General features: G+C 50.1%; 1 protein-coding gene across 1 annotated transcript in view; it reads right to left on the reverse strand.

Moving 5' to 3' along the window:
• Positions 1–1,464: 1,464 nt before the first annotated feature.
• RPH3AL (rabphilin 3A like (without C2 domains)) overlaps positions 1,465–23,443 on the reverse strand; it is a 31,828-nt gene continuing 9,849 nt past the window's right edge. Inside the window, exons 5-8 of the mRNA XM_075719687.1 lie at positions 15,953–16,127; positions 8,962–9,075; positions 8,307–8,489; positions 1,465–1,499 (exon numbers count right to left, since the gene is read on the reverse strand). Coding sequence (XP_075575802.1) covers positions 1,465–1,499; positions 8,307–8,489; positions 8,962–9,075; positions 15,953–16,127 — 507 coding nt within the window. The remainder of the gene's footprint in view (positions 1,500–8,306; positions 8,490–8,961; positions 9,076–15,952; positions 16,128–23,443) is intronic.

Genomic DNA, 23,443 nt, shown 5'->3' on the forward strand with positions numbered 1-23,443 from the left:
TCCGATCTCCTGTTAGAGCGTTCCAGCGCCCAATCTCATTTATCTTCATACTGCAGTCATTTGTAAAAGCATATACAACATGCGCACAAAGCACCCAGCAGCAAAGGAGAATAGAACAAAAGAGTAATAACCAAGGGAAAAGGCTGACATTAACAAGCACAAATTGCCTTTAAATCCATGATTTCAGAGAGAATTTTTTTGGAATCCTTTGTTTCTTCAGCAAAAGACAGGTCAGATCCAAAGCATTTAATAAAAATCCACAGACTCCTACTTGCCTAGTATGGGTTTTGTTCAAGCCTTCAATGATGTAATTGCTCTAGAGATGTCACGTAATTTGATTTTTCTCATCTGTCAGGCCTTAGAGGGGAGTTGTCCATCTGGAGAATAAGCAGGCAGCTTTCTACAACCTGGCTAACAATGACACCACCACAGTCAGGCAGTTGCTCAAGACTTGCAGGAAAAAAGGTAAAACAAAGGCCCCCGCTCATGCAAGAGATGACAAGGTATGCATGTGGGAGGAGAATCTGCAGAGCTTAACAAGATAACGTAATTTGAAAGCTTTTATCCAATTTGGGTGCGCAAAGGCAGCCAGCTGGGCCGTGGGGTAGTGGGTGTTCTCCCATCAGGAGCTGCAGCATACGCACGCTGCCACAACCCCCCTGCCAAAGCATCACCCTCACCACAGGACACACAGGACCACAAAATTCATAACAACTCCCTCAAATGTTTCTTTACTAACTCAAGTGTCTCCCTGAGCAGACAGGCCTATCACAGAGACCGACCTCAGTGGAAGTGAATGGGAGCACAGCTTCACCAGCTGATTCAGCATGCCCCCACCAAACTCATACTGACTCAAACCAGAGCAACGATGACAAGAAACACAAGGGGTGACACCCTAGGCCCATGGGAGTCAAGTGCAAATCGGAGTCCCGGTCTCACCCTTCTGGTTCACAGAGGGAAATTCACCCCTGGGCTGAGAAGCAGTAGAAGGGCTGCGGTCTCCTCACACCCCATTTCAGGGACATAGGGGTGAATTTCCCTTTCTCCTGAAGACTGCAAAGTCAGGACTGCGAAGCCAGGAGATGAACCCAGGGCTGGCCTTGGCAAACCAGGAACAGCGGAGGCGGCAGACGTTTCTGCGGCTCCAGCGAGCACTCTGCATGCCCCTTTCAACAAACACGGGTCTGGACCCTATGGCAGCAACCGCACGGCACAGCACTGCTCTCTGAGCAGCACCCCAAAGTGCATGTCAGTCAGCGGAAGGGGAAACCAGACCAAAGCAAACCAGTGAGGCAGGGAGGACAGGCAGGCGTTTTCCCAGGTGCCATCGTGTTGCTAATGCCTGTGCAAGAGCTGGCATCGTAAAGTCAACACTGGCAGCCGCTGGTGTCTGGAATGAGGTCTACAGGAGCGGGCAAGGGGTGAACGCTGGATCCAGGCAAAGCAGCTCCATCTTCACCTTCATCAGCATCGTGTTCTGGTGTGGACGTACCGTTTGCCTTCAAAACATACAAAGACAAAAGTTTTGTTTGGAAAGAAGTGAAGGGGAGAGACTTGACAAAGTTACTTTATGTTGCTTTTACATACTCAGTGCCATTTTAAGAGCTTTCTAAAAATAATAATGAAGAGAACGTCTGTGCATCATTACTCCACACTCTGTCAGCAGTCAGGGCCCATTAAACTTTATTAAAGAAAGACAGGGGAAAGAAATGGGGAAAGAAGGAGAAAGGAGGAGTTGTACTGCTAGAACTGGTCCTCCGGTACACGCGTCCCTCAAAGGGCCAAGTTGGACAGAAAGCCAAGGCTCAGCTCTCAGAGGTTCCCAAGCTAGGTGACAGCATCCATGTGCCACAGAGCAGGTCCTCCACGTGAGCCTCCTGCCCTCCGTGTGCCTGGGCCGTGGACAGCAGCCACAGCAGAACCCAAGCCCTTGCCTGTGGCCGGGGATGGGCGCAGGACAGCAGTGCTCTGCTGCAGAAGGCACTCTGGCTCACGTCAACTAAACGAACCTGAGCTAATCACTTCAGCAGCCCCTGGCGAAACTCAGGGTCTGCTGGGACACGCTGCTTCCGGCGCACGGGGTGAAATGCAGGGCTGGCAATGCCGAGAGCTCTAAGGCAGCTCCAAGGTCAGTACTAACTTCTCCCCCCCTTCTCTGAAGGGGGCACAAACTACGTTGATGGCTGAAAAAAGGACAGAGGATGTTTTCAGTCACTGCTGTTCAAGGCGCAGGGAGTGCTGCAAATTCCTCCCACCAGCTACTGGCCGACATCCCAGCTGAAAGGTAACCTCCCAGGCCGTAAAACCTCTCAATGTGTTTACAAAGACTCCAGACTTTTAACTTCTATATTACTGACTTCCCATGCTCTTTCCTTCATGCTTTGTTTTGAAAGATTACACCAACTATTGCCCTCACTGCTTTGTGCAAAATGCTGAATAGAAAGTTGGGAGCACAAGGAGTAAACGTATGGCAAAAGGCAGAGAATAAGTCTAAGGACATGGGGGCAGGAGGCCAGACAGGCTGTTTGATCAAAGACCAAAGCACAGACCTCTGCAATGTGAAAGAAGGCACAAAAATAGGAGTTTCATCTTCAGCAGCAGACTTGTTTCCAGATATATTGAGTGAAAGAGGCAAGAGAATGAGTCTTTGTCATGCCTCTATTTTCAGGGGAAAAGTCTTCAATTTAAAACTCCATAAAGAGTTACAGAAATAGTGGAAGTAATTTATTTTTTTAGGTACTCGAGCCTTTATTCACTTAACTTCAAGGTGGACTCAATAGAGCTCAAAATGTTTTGGTTCTACCACTTGAAGACGAAAATATTTTAATTCCTTAAAACATAGAAGGGGGGCATATGCTTCTTCTGAGGTTCATATTTACAAATGCATCGTATCTAGAATGCAAACCTTGAATCATTTCCTAATGCTGTCACTACCCAAAGACACATTTTATTTATAAATACAGCAGGACCATTTGGTGCTCTGCAGTACCAATACAAGGAGGCAGAGATGGCTCAAAGCTTCTCAGCCATGAAGGCACAATTCAATTTTTTCACTTTGTGGAAGAGGGACAACTCATCCTCCTTGGAAGCAGGAAAACTCCATCCCGTGGCAGTGGCAGCAAGCTTTGAGCAAGGGGCGGCAAACAGCGGTGCCCAAAGGCTGATGAGGCAGCCAGTGCAGGAGGGAGAGGCTAGGTCTATCCTCCATGTCCGACCCTCCCCTTCCTTCCTATCCTGTGCCCTCAGTGCAGGCAGAGGCCGAAGGCAGAGTGAGGAAGAGCAGGGGTTGCGAGCACAGCTCCCTCATGTGGTTGCCCACTTATTTCACTCCACTGCAAAGCCAGCCCTGGAAGACTATGCCGTTTGGCTGTAGCTCACATGGACGAGGGAACAAGCGGTCTGAAAACATTTAAGCAATTTTCTTACCAAGCACAGGAAAATAAAAGCCACCTCCCCAAAGACTGCCATGAAGAAAGTCATTAAAGAAATTACTATCCCATTCGGAGCCTAATTACTCTTAGGACAATTTTTTTTTCCTACATAGAATGGAGTAGTTAGACCCACTGAAGCAAAATGTTACCTCCTCATCGCCCCTGAGGGAGCAAAACAGACATCTGAGAAACAGAAGGGAAGAAAAAAAAGAAGTTAATGCTTTAACTTCAAAGACGCCCTGAGAATTTCCTGCCATGAAAATAATGCAGAATGGCTCTGCCTGTCTCATGTATTAACAGCTTGCATATTTATGAGCAAAAGTTGATGCCTACCCCAGCCAGGGAGGCACTGAGCCACGGCGAGAGTGACACCACCTCATTTCTAAATCCAGTCAATTCCTGAAAGACAGGGAATAAATCTCCCCAAATTAAGAAAGCTGGAAGCAGCATTTCCTGCCCATCTCTCTCAGCTCCAGGCCTTTTTCTCAGCTCTGCTCAGCCTCTCCCAGCACAACAGCTACAAAGCAAGCAGCCAAAGGCAGGCACCCAGAAGCTACAGCTTCAGCACCCTGGGAGAAGGAGGGTCCAGGCTGGACGTGCTGAACTCTGGGGGTCCTTCCAGCCAGTCTCACCCTGCAATTGCAGACCACAACATTTCTTATACCCCACACCAGGTGCTGCCGTCATCATCTCAGCTCCCAGACTCAGTAACACCACCATTTAATGTGGCTCTGTTTAACTGCCAGCTGCTGTACCACTCTTTAAGTATTAATGATTTAGACAACACATTGGCAAACAAGCAGAGATGGGGAGACTGTGATTTGCACTCAGACGTATGCTACTCACTCATTAGCTTGTCTTGTGGCTGTTTCTCAAACCTCCTCTTTTAAGCACAAATTAGAGCCTTCTCCAGCCCCACTGCCCATGCCAAGCTCACTCACCGCTCCCTACCAGCAAGCTGTCCAGGTGACCCACAGAATACCAAACAGGATTAACCCGTTCCTCAGACAAGCTCCTCAGAAGACAGTGAGGACCCCATTAACTGGGACCCATCAAAGCAGAACTTGCTGCGGATCTGAGGAGCAATGTCTTTTGCTCTTAGTTTATCTCTGCAGCAGCCAGGTCCAAGCTCAAAGATGCTATCTCCATTAAAAGCTCTCCATGGGCTAATGAAAACCACTGTAAGATATTGATGATTTGTTTAATTCTGTTTAATATTCCATTTCTTTAATAAAAATGTCATAATTAACAATAGGGAGGATTTTGCTCTTTTTTAACTGAGGCACCTCTTAACATACCAGCTGTACAGCCAGAACAAGGCGAGTCCCCTCTCTAGCTGGGGACAAGGGGAAAAAGAAAGATTGTGCTTCTTTCCTGTGTGCAAATTTCATTCTCTTTAGGATAAAACATTCTCCAGGAAAAAAAGCGCATGACCTTCTTAACAGCTATCACATCAAAGTGGGCACCTCCAGGAACTGGAGCTTCCAAAGAAGAAGAAACGTCAGACCCTCAGAAAATGATGCTTTTGAAAGAGTTTGAAAGCAGGTGGTTAAAAAAAAAAAAAAAATTGGCAGCCTCTCAACTCACCACTCTCTTCTGCAACTTTGGCTCATGGGCTGAGGTTGCCTAAATCCCAATGCAGCTCTGACAATGAGTCATTTTATGACAAACTCCAGGCTTCATTATCTGCCTCACCAAACCCCAGCCGGAGCTGGAGCAACACGCTGGAAACCTACAAACTCTTCCTAATAGCTCCTTGTTTTTCCCTTGGCCGCACGACCATGCTGTTGTCTTGGCCTTCAGGCTTAAAGAGCTAAGGACTATGAAAGCAGCTGCATTTGCAGTACCACTCCCTAATTCCCTGTTCTGGCTGCGGCCTGGGATTTAAGGATGCTAAAGTGTTCTGCAAAGTCGCACTTGAGCGCAGAATTAGAGCAGAGGTGAGAAAAAGAAGCGAAAAGAAAGTCACCAGTGCAACAACACCTGAGGTGCTAATATGAAGCAAAAATTGCTCCCAACACAGTGTTACAAAGTTGCAGAGCCTTTCAGAAAAGCTATAGCAAAATCTCCCTTTCATGTCCTCAGTCTGCAACTGAGGATCAGCAATTTAAATGAGAAAGGATCTTTGCCCCTTGCTCTGCTTTTGGGCCTGAGCTTTTGGGTCTGACTGTCCCACAGGCAGGGAGATGCAGTGAAGAGTTTTGCCAGTCTTGACATACAGCACCCGTCACCTTCACTGCTCTCTAAAGAGATGAACAGCAGGAGCATCCTCTGATCTAAATAAAGAGGGAGAGAGGCACTGCCACTTGTCCTGAGGCTCCCACCATTTGCATGCCCCAGACCCCCGGCACCCCAGAGCACATGAACCCCTCTGCGGAGCAGGAGACTTCCTAGGGGACTACAGGGCTGGTTTTGCTCTTCTCCATCTTCTGCTCTTGCCAGGCTGCTGGCAAAGCATGGGGACATTCAGTCTTGCAGCCTCCTGGATGCCTGATCTGCTCAAACCACCGGCTATGGAGCTGCACAGAACGAGGCCATGTGAGTCGTATTGCTGCATAATGCTGATTACTGAATTCATGCGTAATGGATTGTGATTGCCAATAGTTTGCTGCGCAGATCACATAGTGGCAGCGTCTCTCCAGCTGGGCACGTTAAGTGCTCTCGGAGTAAACGAACGCCGACCACGCTCACCCCTGCTGCTCACTCGCTGCATGGAGGCAAGGCCACATCCCAAACACATTGGAGGGAAAACAAAGTCCCTCTCCCTCTCCTCCCCACCTTGAAGTGCTGAAGATGACCCCCGCTGTGGGGCAGAGCATACAGCCATGGCAAACACGACAGGGGCACATCATGTGCCTCCCACAACACCTTCAGGTTCCAGCTTTGCCTCCTCGCAGAGACCTTTGGTAGAGTCTCAAACGCTACCGCACCAGCCCTCGCCAGCACCCACGTTGCGGAAAGGAGAGCGAGGTCTAATGCCAGCACAGGACAGGCTTGAAGACAGGCCAGCCGCTCTGTAGCCCATCCTGCCACCTTCTGTGGCCGCAGAGCCGTAGCTGTAAGCGCCACCTAACTCCCTGCAAGCCCGCAGCAGCTCCCGGGCCCGGGAGGGTGCCTGGCTGGCGACTGGTTCTCTGACACGACAAGAGAACCCTGCCCGCTGCCACCCTCCATCAGTTCCCAAGCCTGTGCCTGCTGACTGAAACCACCACCAGCTTCATTCCCCCCCAGCACAAGCGAGCAGAAATACTCGCCGCTGTCTCCCCTGCCCAACTCTGGGGGCTGCAGAACCCTCCTACCACACTCGCTGCTGCAAGCACCATGTCTGAACAAAGCAGTCCCTTCAGCAGGAAGACTGGGAAATAAATGACCCCAGACATAATAAAGATCTTTACAGATATTCTCTAGTCAGCCGACCTGGCTTAACCTTTTCTTTAGCAGGATCCTCTCTACATCTCAGGGACTATTTTAACTGGGCTCATGAGATTACTATAGTTTTCAGGTTTTTAAATATATGTCCATGCTGCCTGTCATTTTCAGCTCTCCCCTGCCTAGCAAGGAGAGCTCTCACTGGAAAGCGTTGACCCCTTGTGCCAAGCTTTGCATATGAGTTTTTTAGCAGGAAAAGGCATTTTCTGCCTCTGAGATATTGTTTGCACTGTCACGGCAAGGCAGCAGTCAGTTGGAACAGCTGGCAGGAAAGCTCTGAACTGCTAAGCACTATACAAACACACCATCCAGGTGTGCATCCATCCAGACTTCATCATGGCCACGTAGCGCCAGCAGAAAAAGCACCCAAGGGGTCATCCCCACTATCCACCACCACCCGCTTCAATCCTGCCGAGCAACCTGCTGCTCCGCCCCGGTAGGCAGCAGAGCCAACATGCAACGGGAATCAGCCATCTCTAATGCCGCAGGGGCTTAAAATAAACGGCCCAGTCTGGGACAGCACTATAATCCAGAGAGTGGACGGACAGAGCAAGAGTATCAGTCATCTGATTTGCTTTGTGAAAACTAAAATGAAAGAAAACTGCAAATCCCTGAAACTTGGGAAGGGAGGGAAGAGCAGAGAAACAATTTTATGCTGGCTATTTCTAGCAGGAAGCGTGGGGAGGGGGACTATGACTCTATATTGCACTAAAGGATAAACCTGCTCTCTCTAATCCAATTTACGCCTCAACATGCACAGCACAAAACAGGCTCAGGAACAAAAGGAGTGGCAGTTCACAGGGCGGCAGGAACGCTCTGGAGGGAGTGGTGCTAAACGATAACTTAAGGGGTTATTGAATAGATTAGCGAGAACTGCAGAGAGAACACATTTGCATCTCTTTCAGCTGCTCCAGATCAGATGTGATAGCAGCCTCTGCTCTCACAGTCACTTAATTGTTCCAAGGTTGTTGAGGGGGAAAAAGTGTCTTTTTTTTTTTTTTTTTTTTCCACTGCAGAGTTCTGGGAAGAGCTGTGCTTGGCTTTAAGAGCCATCTAACATTAGGAAAATTTTTTATTCAGTCTCATAAAGCTGCTGGACTTCTGCTTTGCTTCAGTAAAAGCTCAATCTGTTCTGCTGCCTCTGCAGCAGGGCAGACAGGAGCTCCGGGCCTTTGCAGGGGGACAGACCCAGGCCTTGGCTTCTCTTGGAGGTGGGCGTAGACAGCTCCCACCCCAGACAATTACTCATGTTGCAGAATAGATTCTGCACGCAGGGAAGAGGGAAGGAGCAAGCTGTAATGCTGTGACAGCATCTGCCATGAGAAAAGCGGCAGGGACAGGTGACCCTGGGCTGCAGCTTTGCCAGGTGTGTGTCTGAGAAAGCTGTGCTTCAAGGGAAGTCAGCCCCAAAAGCATGGATCTGCCCAGACAGGAGGTTCAGCTTACCAGGGACTCTGCCGCCCACATCGCTGTCATGCCCGTCCGCTGGCTGGTCGTCCTGGCAGCTCTCTGTGGCACTGAGGGCAGCCCCCTGCTCGCTGCCCAGGCTGCTGCGGCTCCCTGAAAGGGCAGGGGAGTGGGTGCTCCCCAGCGCCCTGCCCGTGGCCTGGCTGGGTTCCCCGATGCGTGCTGCAGGGACACAACACAGAGATGCTGCAGTAGGAGGGAGAAGTGGGTGCAGATGCTGGGCCAGGTCCTGAGAGAGCAGCAGCCTCCCTGCTCCCAGGCAGGCACCCTCAGGAGCAGGTCAAAACCCAGTTCCCATGCTCCACTCCTAAAACGGTACCGGTGATTCCAGTGCTATAAAGTCAGGAGTGAGGAGCTGGCCGGAGACGTGCTGCCAGGAGGCCGGGAGCAGCTCCCAGCTGCAAGGGCAGACCCTGCAAGGCTGCAGGCAACGGAGCGACCCACCACCAGTTTGACCCATTGACACTATTCCAGTGAGAAAGGGCCAGATCTTCACCTGGCACAGCTAAAGCTCATGGGCTGCACCCGTGTAGGGCAGGCAAGCGGCTGAGCCAAACCCCACAGTACCAAGAGCTAAATGTTCAAGCACTTCATACTTCCCACCCTCCAGCCACAAGGAACAGCAACTCCTTACCAAGTCCTGCTCGGTACTTTCTGCCTTGTGAGCCTTTTGACCCCGCAGGTAAAGGTTTGTCATCCAGGCTGGAGGAATTGAACTCCGAGTCGCTCTCACTGTCGCTAGAAACCACTGCAGAAAAGATCGGCGGTGGGGGGAGAGGAGACAGACAGTTATTCATAATTTTTGTAACACTTACCAAAGAGTGTGCCAGATGGATCCAAATAAAACACGAACAAATGCTGACTTGCTGATCACGTTCTCCTTCTCCAAAAGGAGCCCCACCTGCAGTTCCCCCACAGCTGTTCACTCTTTCTCCTAAACACAATGCACTTTTACTTTTTACAGATGATTTATAACTCCGCCGCACACACTCCAGTGGTGCCAGCACCTGAAGCAGATGCACACACCACCAGCGCATCTCTCCTAAACCTGGCTGGGACTACGGGGACCACACCGCTCCTGTGCTGCGCTTTGCTGCCCAAAGCTCCCTGCCGCAAAGCCGAGAGTCCCCGCGGCGTGGCTGGCCTGGGAGCCGGGCTCTGCTCCCGCTGATCCCTGTACCGGCACACCAGCAAGCCCCCTCCTCCTGCCGTTTGCCATCTCCCATGCGGGAGCAACACGCGCAGGGCTGGGCTGGGTGCCAGGCTGGTTCCTGCTCAGCTGCAGGTGGAGGGGTCCTGGCTCCACCATAAGAGCATCCACATTTGAGCAATGTTGGGAGAGGGGCTGGCTTCCTCCAAGCCACGTTTCAAGTGCAGCCAGGCCTCTGCGGAGGCTCCGGGATCTATGAGGAAAACACCAGATAAATACTGAGCACATCAAATAAAAAATCCCTGCAGCGATTACACGAAGAACCAGCCTTATTAGCTCATCATCCATTCAGCAGAGACTCACCCCTATCAGTACGCTGCCCAGAAATATATTATTCCTATGCCCCCAAGGCTTAAAAGGCAAGGGTCACTCCTCTTCCTTAAGGAGATTTTTTTTCCCCATTTCAAGGCTGCTTTTTTTTTTCCTTCTTTCCCCCACTCTGAATCCTGGCCCTAATCCTGCTGCTTTCCACCCTCCATAGTTTCCACAAGAGCTGAAGGAGCCTCATTTTGCCAGACACGACTTCCCAAATTGGCAGGTTGTTTCCACTTTTCCATGCAATTATGCCAGTACCTCTCCTGTTTATACCAGTGTAAAAGGTAACTCGACTGCCAGCTGCTCTGGGTAAAATGAGAAAGGTGTTTTTCCATCTCCTGGGTTTTTGTAACCTTCTGATCTCAGAACAGAAATGATGGGGCTGAGGAGGAAGGTAACAGGAAAACAGCTGTCTTTTGTTTGAGGGATTGCACCTTGAGCATTTCTCCATCTGACCAACAGCTCTCCTGGCAGTTCAGAAGCCATTTCAAAGAGCAGGTCACAATTCCTGGTGGAAAGTACAATATCAGCTCATGTCGGACATAGAGTAGGCAACACTGCAACCTACAGCCTCTACTGTAGAAAAAAGGAAGCCCTAACTATTTCTTTATATTTGTCAGTATGTACTTATAAGCTCACATTTATATGAGAAATGAGTTCCCTGTTCTACTCCTGAACAAACCTCTTTGCCCCCTCACCGTCCCTTGTTGCGCCCAGCCTCACGGTGCTGCCGGACGCAGGAGGGACGCGGGTGCAGTGGTACAAGGTGGCAAACGTGGGGTAGCAAAGAGAGCTCTCAGTTCATTTCTCTACATCAGCACTAAAATTCACTACCCGTGGTTCGCAGAGCTACAAACCCTTTAACACCACCCTGAGCAGGAGGACAGGTACCCCTCCCCTTGCAAAGGCGAGCACAAGCTGTCAAACATTTCTGCCAAAGACCGCTGCAGACACTCCTGTACTCAGGCAGCGATTTGTACTACACAAAATATTTTATTAAAAAAAAAATTAATACCTAAAATAGCGCTTTTATGGAGTTAATATCTCTGAGGATATTAAAGCTGGCTGCTAGTGTTATTGCAAAGCATTAAGTTGCCCTGGCAGGCAGCTCCCCATGCATGCTGTGCCGCTGGGAAGCGCTGCGCAGAGGGCAGGCTCCCAGGCCCCCTCCTCGCTGCCCACGCAGCTTTTCCCCCGGGCACCGGCTCCTCCTGCGCCCGCAGCCTTCCCCTCCCAGCACCGTCAGAAATGGGACCGCTCACCTGCGGGGAAAGGGGCTGTGGAGCTGAGCTGGGCAGAGCACGAAGCCCCGTTACAAGCAGGGGAGCTGCACTTCTGACTAAGAGTTCTCAAAGCAAAGGTTTGGCTTTGGGTTTTGCTGTCTTAAAGCCAGCTTCACTACTTCCCCAAAGCTCCCTGGGAGAGGTGGGGGACTATATATAAATACTGTTAATAACAACCCATACATCCCAGGCTCTTTGCTACAAAATCCAAATCTCAGCTGTGAGAATCGTTCTGACTGTCCCATTGCCCAGTTCCCTCAGCAAATGCACTCCTGTCCCAGTTGGTCATCATCCTTTTTTGGCCTCCTGGATTCATAAAATCCATTGCTTTAAACCAGCTCCTTCCTCCATGAATCCTTTAAAAATGTTGGAACTCAGGATTTATTTGCAGAAGGCCCCAGTGAGTCAGTGGAGGTGACTTTAGCTGCCTTCCCTTCTGCCATTCACCAGTTCAGAGAGGATCAGCACAAGAGGAGGAAAATATTAATGACACGAAGGCACTCGCACTGCAGGAGCAGCCCTGTCTGTTCTCATTTCCTCTGCTGCCGAGAAGAGTGTATTTTACCCACTGCACCAATGTTTCCCTTTAAGGTAATTTTTCTCCCAAAGCTCCCAGACCTTCTGCTGGCACTTTACAGAGCCCAGAAGTTGTAAATCTGGTGTTCCAGCAGTTGCTGATATATCAATAAGAGTCGTTGGACGGTTGTACTTTCAGAGAATGTAACAGATTTATCCCTCTCCATCTCCAGCTGACTGGAAAAAAAGCTCATTAAAAAAAACATGCCAAGATAAAACTTGCAAGAAAAGCAGTATTCTCACAGGGAATGGGTCACTCATCGAGGGCCTGAACTCCCGCGGCTGCTGCCGGAGCCCACAATCCCTCCGACACGTGGTTCAACCTCCGAGCCAGAGGTACTGGAGCCTCGTGGCAGGGAGAGCCGCAGGGAACTGTGGAGGGCTGCCAGGGTGCACTTAACCCCAGCAGCAGAGGATGTGGGGAGGCTGTGCCGAGGCCTAGGGGAAAGGAGCGCTTGGCTGGGGTTGAGCTCCAATATTAAATGCATTCATTTGGCGCAGGCTTGCCTGCGATGGGAAGAGCCAGCCACGCTCCCTCCCGCTGCCCATCGCAGGGCAGAGCTCAGTCCCTGCACGCCCAAAGCTCGGCACTTCTTGCAGCTGCCAAAAATACAAAAAAACCCACATGGGCACCCTGCAGCAACAGCTCTGAACAGCCGCACACGCCCAGCACAGCCAAGATGCGCTGGATGAGCAGGCTGAGCACAAGCCCCTGAGCACACAGCTCCCCTGCAGCACCTGTATTACCAGCCTCTGCAAACTTGACCTCCGGGGAGTGGGGAGGCTGACAGCTCCCGGTCACTGCAGGTGATAGGGTCGGAGATGAAGAGTTTTATTACAACCCAAGCGTGTCACCGAGTGCAGTTCCCACGCTAGATCCCACCCAGTGCCGCCCCCAGCTACAGGGACATCTCCCAGCAGGAGGAAGGGACCGGACCCATCTGCTCTCCCCTTCCAAAGCAGCACACGTGCAGCTTCAGTGCTGCCCAAACTTGCAGAGAAGTTGGATGACTCCTCGGTGGCCTGCAAAGCCCTTGACCTGCCCCAGCACGCTCCTCTCTGCTCCATCGCTTGGGCATTTGGCCTCCAGCACACAGACACCCGATGAACCCGCTGCATCCCCCTGCCCAGCCGCTGCTCCTGTGCCTCTGACGGGAGAAACTGCCAGAGACCAAGCAGAGAAGCAGGCAGCCCTCATGCCAAACAGTGCAATACCTCAGGAATCACACTTCCTTTTTCCACCCAGTTGCTTCACATTTTTTTTCTGCAGAACTCAGAGTTCAGAGGAAGGAAAGTCCTGCTGCTTATCGCTCCCCACCCCCTGACGGCCCTGTCCCGCCTGACCCAGTACAGAAACCCACCCACATTCCACCACATGGAACAGAGCTGCTCCCCAGCACAAGAAATATTACTGCTATTCTCCCCATGACAATACATTTGTGCCTTAACTAATAGCAGGGTTCCCATGGCAACTGCTTGTTTATTACAGAAAACCTAAAGGCAACGACAAATCCCAGTGTCAGCGAGCATGAGAGAAATAATGGGTGTGTAAAAATAAAACTTCTTCCTGGTGGGTTTAGCATTTCTTCCAAGAGGCACATTCCTGCAGTCCCTCGGTCCCGCTGCCTTCCCACCCTCCCAGAGCAGCCAGTGCCCAGGGCCTGGCACTGATCCCCTCCTTTTGGGGGGGGGGGTGGGGGTGGGGGTGGAAAGGGACACTTGAGGTTTGCCCCATCCCTGCTGAAATGCAGCTCTTGGCATGGAGGATGTCAAAAGGACAACCGCGGCTCTTCTCTCCCAGGCTCTCCAGGGGCTGTGCTGGGACATGGCTGTGCCTGTGCTGGTCCCACTTGACTCGAATCCCTTAATAGCTGAGAAACGGCACCTTGGATGATCTTAAAGGTCTTTTCCAACCTAAACAATTCTATGATTCTATGATTCAGCACCTTGGGAGGCGAGCGGTGGGGTTAGACATGGCTGGCCAAGATAATGGAAACCCCACCGAGAGCAGCCTGTCAGAGTCAGGCATGTTAAATGCCAGAGCTCGTTCTTGAGAACATCCTGCCAAACAAGCAACAGGGCTTTACTCAGTGCCGAAAGGACGTGTTCAGATGAGGGCATACAAGGTGCGAGCTGACAAACGCTATCAGCCAGGCAGAGGTAAGGCAGGCTGCCTTGTCAGCCACAGCCTTGTAAAGCTCAGTCCAGAGCCAGCCGCAGATTCACGCCAGCAATATCACAGCTACATCATCTCCACAGGGGAAGGCAGCTGCCCTGCACGTTGCAGAGGTTTCGGATGACAAACAGCAGAAATCCCAACACTGGCAGGTGAAAAAGAGTTAAATGGAGGGGCAAGAGGTACAAGCTCCCAGCTTCAGAGATGAATTACAGCCCGCAGTGCCCATTGAAAGCCATCCAGAGGACAGGCAGCCTAACAGAGAAGAGCAACAAGGAAAGAAAGCACCAGAAAATAAAACCATAAATTAATATTGTCCAACCCGTAGAACGGCAGCCAGCCAAAAATCAGAGCACAGGGAGAAAGGCAGCTCACCACCCACATCAAAGCTTACCAAAGGCCACTTTGCTGTCCTCCACCTGCTCCTTTGCTGCTCCTGCCAGTATTTAGGGGGAGGCCTTCCCCCAAAACAAAACTCAACTAAAAAACTGAACTAAAAAGCAGGCCAGGCCTGGGCTCAACATCTTTGACTCATAATGTTTTGCTGTATCATGTGAACAGAAAAATACCTCATCGATCAGTTCATTTGCTAAGACAACTCCTTCCAAGTGTCTCCTGGAGGGAAGCACAACCATCTATCGTTGATCTAATTTGTCTTTAATTACAAAAGTTACAGTAGGGCTGGGAGTGCTTTCCTAGCTGGGGCCTGAGGAGAAGGTTTGTAAACCCAACTCTCCTGAGTCCTCTTTATTGAAAGGTTATTTCCCCCTGCACCACTGATAAAATTTATCTTGATGTGGAAGAGTGTATGCTGCTGGTACGCTGAAGAGGTCTTCTCCAATTGAGGGGATCTAACAGCAAAAGACAGAAGGGGAGAGAGGCCAGACAGTTCTGCTAATCCACACCAGAAAGAAATGAAGAGAAATCAAAGCAGACTGGCAGCAGCTTTAATTCTGCAGCATCCCTCCCTCCGCTGCTGTGTTATTGACCCTGAGTGCTCAGCTCCTCAAGGCTGAGCTGCTGTTTCCCCCCAGCTGGCTCTAGGCACAGCACTGCAGTGGGCATACGAGCAACGACAGGGTGGGCAGATGGAAGGGGGGGGTGGGGGCGGGGAGAGCCCTACAAGGCAGCGCTGTGAATGGGATCTGACACGGCAGCGATCCAAGATGCCACATGTGATGCAACGGTCTACTTCAATCAAGGTCTACCTCAAAGAACAGAGATGCGAGTGCTGAAGCTAATAAATCTTCAGGCTTGTAAGTGCTCTGGCCCCAGCCCTGCACAGGGCTAAGTTAATCAACAGCTTCTCCGAGACACATTTAAAGAACAACTCAGCCCTGAGCTCTCCATGCTGCAAACCTCAGCCTCCTTCCCAAGGCCTGGGGAAGAAACTTCACTGTTTACCAGTCTCACCTGCTCAGGGGTTCAGGCACAAAAGGACACAGACAGCATCAGCTCGCTCCAGCCCACTGACTGTAGAAGACCATGTCTGCCCACTTGCTCCAGGCTTCAGGAAGACCCCAGGGAGATGCTGGGGGTGTAATTTCTAACCCAGCTCAAAGCAACTTGAGGTATCTGCCCAGTGGTGCTCTGTGGAGTAGCAGAAGCAAGAAGCAAGCAGCCCCAAGGAGGGAGGAACGAGACCAGCCTTTTGTCAGCCCTGGCTGCACAACTATGTCCATCACTGGCACCATCCTATGTAGTTCAGCAGGAGCAGCAATTTGAGCTGCAGTCTGCTTCAAGCGTCTGCTTCGCGGCTCATCCCTCTTTGGCAGTCCCAGCAAAACAGCGAGGGCTGCAAAGAATGGAGGAAAGCAAGGGCGGATTGAAGGACAGGGACTCCAGGAGGACAGGAGCTAGTCTGGGCCACCAACGAGCACTTAAGTAACAGTGAAATGTGAAAAACATACCACAGCCAACAAAAACCACGACTGCTCACACGGGAAACACACCACATCCTGTTGGCTATCTCCTACCTCTAACAGAGAGCCTCCCCTATTAGTAGAATCCTGCTAATCCTCCCCCTCTCCCCGCCTGTTTCCTGGACAAGGAGCAGACAATCAACCTTTTCCCCTGGCCCAGGTGAAGGATCGGCTGGTCCTGACACTCTCCACCTCCGGCACAGCTGGCTCACTTTGCCAAGGCTGCGAGGGCATCTCACTGGATTTGCTGCTGCTCTTCAAAGGCGTGATGTACTTGGGCAGCCCTTTGTAGAACCACGCACCAGACCTCTTCCAAACCTGTTGGAGATGGAGACACAACACCTTAAGCCTAGGTTTTTACAGCAAGAGAGCACAATCAGCACCAAGGAGCTCCCCACCAAGCTCGGCCCAGACGCTCCCTCTGAGCTACCTTGACCCCACTCAAACACGGGGGGGTTCAAGCCTTCCAGCTCACAGAGCCCAACGGCTCCCCTGTGCTCTGCAACTACTACAGCATCCCAAATTCCTCCCCACACTGTCAGCCCAGCTTCACCTTGGTCCTTCTTCCACCACTAAAAAAAAAAAAAAAAAAAAATCACAAATTTGAAAAAGCAACAAGCACAGACTGAAGGAGGAGCAGAGGGTGATCATGCAAACCACAGAGCTTCTTATGTTCTCTGGGACAAGACCAGATGTTTCTCTGATGCTGTGCTTGAGACAAACACATGTTCCCAGGCTTACTACAAGGATATGGGGATGAAGTTCCCTGGCCTGCACTAAGCAGCGGGCAGTTCAGATTCTGCATCTGTTGCTTTCCCACTGGGAATCCACAAAAAGAAAAGCTTCCCAGAGGAAGCAGGCATGTGCTGTGGGTGGCAATAGCCCCAAGCACATGCTTTGCTTAGAGTAAAACCAGCCTTGCACTGGCTGGAGGGGTAGCAAGTCCTGACAAGTATCTCCTCCCGGGCCGAGTCCCTCAGCATGGGTCGCTTTACTTCTGAGAGAGTCAAAGACCGACAGCAGCTGGGGGATGCAAGCGGCAATGCCAGGACAGCAGAAACACTGCCTCGTGCCGTACCGAATGGCACAACCTCGGCATTCATTTCACAGAGCAATTCATGCCAAGCCAGATCATTTAACAAATGTGCTTGAAAACCCCAGAACGAGAAGAACGACACTCAAATAACCCGAACCTGCAGCAGGAAACGGACTGCGAGTGCTAAACTGTAATATCTCCTGTAAGAACACCCTCTACTCTCCAATTTAGTTTTAATGCAGCTTATGATGAAGGAGCTCTATTAAGTATATTTAATATAAAGCCTGCTGTGAGCCAGAGGAAGGGAAAGGATGGCAGCTGAGACAAGGAGAAATGGCCTCGAAAAACCTAATTCTTTTGTGCCTTCCAGCAGTCTAATAATGAGCTAATGAGACGGTCAGGGCAAAAATAAGTTAATATAGTAAAAACATTATTTTCTATTTCATGCAAGGGGGTAGAAATCCTGCACTTCTGTTCAGAGTAAAGGAGATCATCAGTGCTTCTAACTCCAAGTTTCCAAAGCATTCTGCATATAGAATCACCATGATGGCAATGGGTGCAAATGCAGATATCCCTAATTACAGCAATATGTTTGCAATTTGCATTTAGGGCTTAATCAAAGCAGAGGGCAGTAACAACACCTGGCACTCATGAGAGGTTCCTCTCATGCAGGCACAAAAAGCAGGACACCACCATCACCATTTCACTGATGGGAGGAGATTGCTCAGCAGGTTGCCCAGTTCCTAGTCCAGAGACATCAGCACAGAGAGCTAAAATCTCTGCATTTGGGGTCTTGAAAGCCAAGTGAAGGTGATCTAAATTCAGAGGGGAACCGGAGAGTATGCTTTTTAGAAGAAGAGTACCCAGCAGAAGAAAGCAGAGCATCGCTGTGACCCAGCACACGTATCAGTTACTGTAAGAGTGCAAGAGAGAAGCTCACCTGCACCACAGCAGGATGTAGAAACCAGAAGGTGAGAGCACCCTGCAATTACACCAACATTTTCCTTCTGGGTAACAGCCTAGCGCGACAGTGAGTCTGCCATCCAAGTGAAAAGCTGGGAAGCCAGTTCCCTGAAGGAGAGAAGACTGCAAGTTCTTCTTCTACAGAGGGGGCCTTGGCAGGCAGGCCACTTTACCAGCTCCTTCACCAGCATGCAAACAGGCAAAACAGTGACCCAGCCAGTGAAGGCACAAGCTGACACAGCTCCTTCTGTCCCCTCTGCCAGCACGTCGGGACTGCGCAGCATTTGGTACAGCTTGTACAACAGCACTCATCAGTGCAGCACAGAAACCCTGGAGGAACGTGCTCTGCTATCCCCGCAAAACCAAGAATCAGGAAATGCAGTATGTCTTTTAAGTCTGGGACAGGTGTCTCTACATGGAGCGTAGTCCACTGTAACTCAGGTAAACATACACGATGCAGGAGCTGCAGGCTGGACAAGCCCTGGTCTCCCGTGTCTCAGGAAGGCAGGAGGCCTGGGGCGCAGCTGCACGCAGAGGACACAGCGGGCAGAACAGGGACTGCTGCGGCCACGGGGTTTGCACCCCAACCAGCGCCATGGCTTGAGGAGGGCAGGTTGTCCGTCCCCTGCCACGCACTGGGTAGCTGGGGCACACGTTGCTTCCCTGCACAAACTACCAGGGAGGAAGCAACCCTTTCTTACAATCATTTTCTGAACAGACCTTGCAACATCTGTAATTTAATTTGAAGCACTGAAGAGACCTATTATCTTCAGGCGAACTACAATTTAGGCACACCATAAAACCAATCAGACACAGCAAGGATTGCTGTAAGAAAAGGCTGGTCACCCCCAGGTTTCTCACTACCCCAAAGCAAGTCCAGTTATAGAAAGAGTTAATGATATAATACACCCAGCTCTGATGTAGCAATACTAGTATAAAATTGATTCTATGCATACATATTCACTTTAAATTAGTGCTTCTAATAGAGTTTGGTCTCATTACACCAGTACTGAGATTATTTTGAAATCAGCTCTGAAATAGCTGCAGCAAGATGCTCCCCCCTATATTAATTTAGTACCTCTGCTTCCCCCGCCAGGTTAGCAGCATGCCCCATCCAAAATGACCGCAGTTCACGTTCAGTTCTGCACATGGGCATACAGGTTAGTTTTAGCATCCATGCATCAAAACAAATCGATGTTGCTGACTGCTATTGATGGTAGCTTCACTGAACGCAAGAGTGGCCTGACAGCAAAGTTCTCACTTGATTTTAAATTAATAAATCTATAATAGTGCTTCGAGAAGAAAACTCCTGTTTATTAGCAGGAGTTTGCTCTTTCTAAGGAGGAGAGAGTTTTGCTCCCACCAGTCCCATTGGCACACAAGGTGAAAACCAGCCCGCACAGCAGCCTGAGTTTGGGTGGAGCTGGAATTTCATCAGCGAAGGGGACAGCCAGCCCTTTCCAGTCCCTTGCAACAACTCAGTTTTAAGTAACATTGATCATTCCTTGCTCTGAGTGCTTGACAGAGGGGAGTAAAGATCGGTATCTGCATTACCCCAGATCAGGATGTGGTGGCCCGGCGTGTGGCTCAGGACAGAGCAGCCACACCATGGGTCACCGGCTGCAGCTGTCCCCAGCCCGCCGTGCTCAGACTGGCCCAGCCAGACACAACCAAAATCCACACTGAATATTGAATTCCTTCAGGCTCCTGTCCTTCTGCCTCCCCTGACACCTAAACTACCCTAAAGCAATGTGGGGGAGGACACGGGGGAGAAGAGCTACTTCAGCAACAGGCTTTTTTTTTTATTATTATTATTACTTCAAACCAATTTAAACAGCCATGGCCATGACAAGTCCAGAGAGCTCAATGCTTTTTATAACCCTGATAATACTCCTATTAAAGTTGCATCAAGCCATCATTATAGCTACAGGATGAGACAATCAGAAGCAGATGCATACTTTTATCTAGCACATTCAACTGCAGCCTGTAAATTGGACCTAAAGGAGAATCACTGGGCCCTGGTGAAATGCATGTTACTGCTCAAACTTCTCCCTCCTCCTTCTCTGAACATACAAGTGCTAAAACAAGCTCCTAAACAGAGAAAACATTAGGACCTGCTGACCAAGGGACAGGGTCACAGCTGAAGGCATCATAACAAGAGTTTTCTTCACCAAGCCACGAGTCCCCCAAACAGAGTTGCCTAGAAAGGCTTTTCACTGCAAAGCCGTGTTTTACTCTACCACCTACTGCCTGCCACACAGTAGCTGTTCTCATTCTGCAGCCCCCTTCCTTCGCAGCAGCCCGGGCTGGGCCAGAGGAAAACAGCTACCCTTAGCTTCCCATGCTGATAGCAGCATTATTGGCTCAATCCCCCAGCAGCCGAAAGGCGGGGGAAAAAAAGGCTCTCCTGGGCTACAATGCTTAATGAAGAGAAAGGCACCTGCAAACGCAACCACCCTGGGAGGACTTCGTTGCCATTGCTCTCACGCAGCACATGCCCACACACTCACTTTGTCCCAGCTCTCCACCGTGGCTCTGGCATGCCGCAAACCACTGGCAGGGAGAAAGAGCAAGCACTCTTCAGCTTCGTTATTTGCATTCATCTGCTTTTCCATAACACAGAGATTTCCAATTACATTATTTACAGCAATCTGTTGTCAACTCCCACATTCAGCACTTGAGGATGAAGAAAATTAAAAGGCAGTGAAATTGCTATTCGGAGCTTTGTTTCCGGAATAGCAAAATCTATCGCACCTCTGACCCCAACGTTTCTCAAGCTGCAATGGCTGCCAGCCTTCAATGATTTATCATTCCCCTCTCAATCAGGCCTCTTTTTTTCCTGTGGCTCTATTCTAGAGGACACTATTTTGAGTCTAACCACTTGCTACCACCCCCCAAAATAATATGGCAGGCTATTGATGAGTTCTTTGAATTGCAAACAGGTGCACATCACTTCAATTCAATCCAGAGTCACCCAAAATAAACACTCCCCTCCATCAGCATGGTACATTGCCAAGAAATCATCATGTCAGGCAGGAAGAACCCCAGGCTATGTTGGTTTATAATGTTCAAAACGGTATGAGTGTACATGTGAAAAGGGAAGCCCTGGGGGCAAAACAGGAGGAGACAACTCTGCTCTTCCAGCGCAGTGATCCTCTTCCTCTGCATGGTTTATTGTGATAAACCAAAAAATGCAGCCAGCCATGAAAATGCCATTTAGCAAAGGAGAAGAAATTAAAGGGAAAGTGAAGCAGAGGGGGCAAATTAAAACTTTAGCAGGTCCACAATAGCTGACGCTCTCTTTCGTATTCAATGGGGTTTAAAAAAAGCTATCTCCCCCCACCCTACTTAAACTGTTTTCATTATCGCTACAATTTTGGATGTGTCAATTCAAATGTAAATGTGCACAAACGCTTCCAAGAGGATTTTAATTACGACGATAGCATCGCTAATTATGGATATTAAAAAAAAATATACATAAAGCGGTAGTTCAGGAAGGTGCTTTGCAGAACCTGGTGGTATCAGTCAGAACACGGCTGTGCAGAGAGTTAAATGACTGGGCAGGGATTTGACAAAACACAGCAGGTCCCATTTCCCCTTCAAGCCAGGAGGTGACAGGCAGACTTCAGCCACACACGACTAATTCAACATGGGCACTGCTGCCCAAGCTATTACGAAGCTCACGTGCTCTGCCAGAGGCCTGGCAGCAGGGAATCATTCCAGCTGTATCGCAGCTCCTCCCAGGCAGTTTTGCTCCCCTGACAGCTGCTGAAATAAGCCTGTTTTGCTGGAGGACTTGCTCCCTTTCTGCCCTGCACTCTCATTCCCGTGGGTGCATCACTGCCTCACTGCCAAGGTAGCAAACAGGCTCGCTGCAAACCCGTGGCCAGTGCTTGCCACAGTCAGGGATCGTGCCATGAGACTTCATACGCATGCAGAAACAGGACTGCCCCGAGGAGGATCAGCCCTTCACGCTCAGTCTCCAGAAAGGCAATGCAAGATGCAAAGACAAGAAAGGCAGTGCAGCACATCGAGGAGGGAAGAAGGAAGGGAGATTCTTGCCTTCGAAAGTGAATGTCAGCTTGACTGAATTTGCTTCTACCCTTGCTTGCAGGAGCAATGAAACACAATCCACACCAGCTTTAATTCCATTGCCCTCAGAAGACATTGCAAAGGAAAATGTCCACAGAAGCCTGGAAGAACAAAAGGGGGGTTTCAACAGATGCTTCTGCAAACAGCTGGGACAAGTGGTATCTCCAACAGGCCAGTTCTGGCCTAAAGCACACAAGGTCTGTCTTATTTCAGGAAGAAGAGATGCACTTATGACACAGGGGTGTCTGCTGGTCCTCGGGGATGTTCTCTTTGCCAGGAGGAACATCCAGGCTCTGTCAGGTCCCAGCCGCGTGAGAACACAGTATTTTCCTCCCTGCGCCTCTCTGGCGGCTCGGAGCCCCTCACCCTGCATGTACACATCGAGCTTGGCAGCTCAAGTGCTGCCATACATGCCAATTTGCTTCTGGATGATTGGGACGCAAGCAGAATCCATCAATCACCTCCACTCTCCAGAAATAAGACAGTGTCAGAGAAACTTGTTCCTCATTGCTACACAGCACAGCCTTCCCAGTGGAGGTTTTTGGAAGAAACAGGAAGCAGCAAAGAACATTCCTGAATGGCTGAGGCTGGCATTCCCAAAGGGATCTATGGGCATGAAGCATTCGACTCCAGCTGAAAATCTGATGTAAACAATAGCTTGTTACATTGGTCTTCATTTTGACCCAGGCATACTGACGATTTAATCATAACTAAAGCCAGCACAGATTCTGCCCACACAGCAGAAGGGGGAAGACGACTACTATGCTTCACTAAACTTACCCTAGCTTAGATCAAGCCTACAGGGATAAATAATAACAAGGAAGACAGAGGGATGAGAGCTTTAGCGTGTATGACCAATGCTGCACACTTTAGCTGTTAGCTGGTATACGTGAACATCCAACCCCACCATCCTGGCTTGACATCCTGGTAGGCCGCAAGACTCACGTGCTCACTCAGTGCGTGGCAGAGGCTAACGGGGACAATTATAGTCCTAGGCTCTTGTCCCAGCCAGATGACACTTATTAACTCTAGCCAACATCATTTAGCCCATCCAGGTTTCCGAATGACCTCCCTTTCTCACTTCAGTCCCTGACAGTCTCTCACTAACAGAGTTGAGAGCTTCATAAATATCATGCCCAAATAACTTGAGCAGTGGTTCAGAAAATTACAGACAGCGATCAAAGCGCTGATGTGGAGGGAATCACCTAGCTTGGAAACACCACATCTTGTCACACCTGCTGGGGGGGGAGGGCACTCTGGACCAGCATCAAACACTCACCCACTAGAGCTGACCAAGTTTAGGGGCCTGAGCATGGCCCGACAACTTGGGAGGTGTTGCCAGAGCTCTGCGGCCGTTGGCGTGGACTAAAGAAGAACTTTGCTCAGTCACGTTGTGCATTGAGAAGGGGAGAGAAGGGTGGTATTGGCTTGTTACTGTCACACAACCTGAAGTGCTTCGGTGGGTTCCTGCAGCTCCCTGCCTGGATCCCAGGAAATAAAATGGGGCTGATACCTACTCACCATGCAGGGGATTCAGAGGTTA

This window comes from Pelecanus crispus, chromosome 12 (genome assembly GCF_030463565.1).
Source record: "Pelecanus crispus isolate bPelCri1 chromosome 12, bPelCri1.pri, whole genome shotgun sequence".
NCBI lineage: Eukaryota > Metazoa > Chordata > Aves > Pelecaniformes > Pelecanidae > Pelecanus > Pelecanus crispus.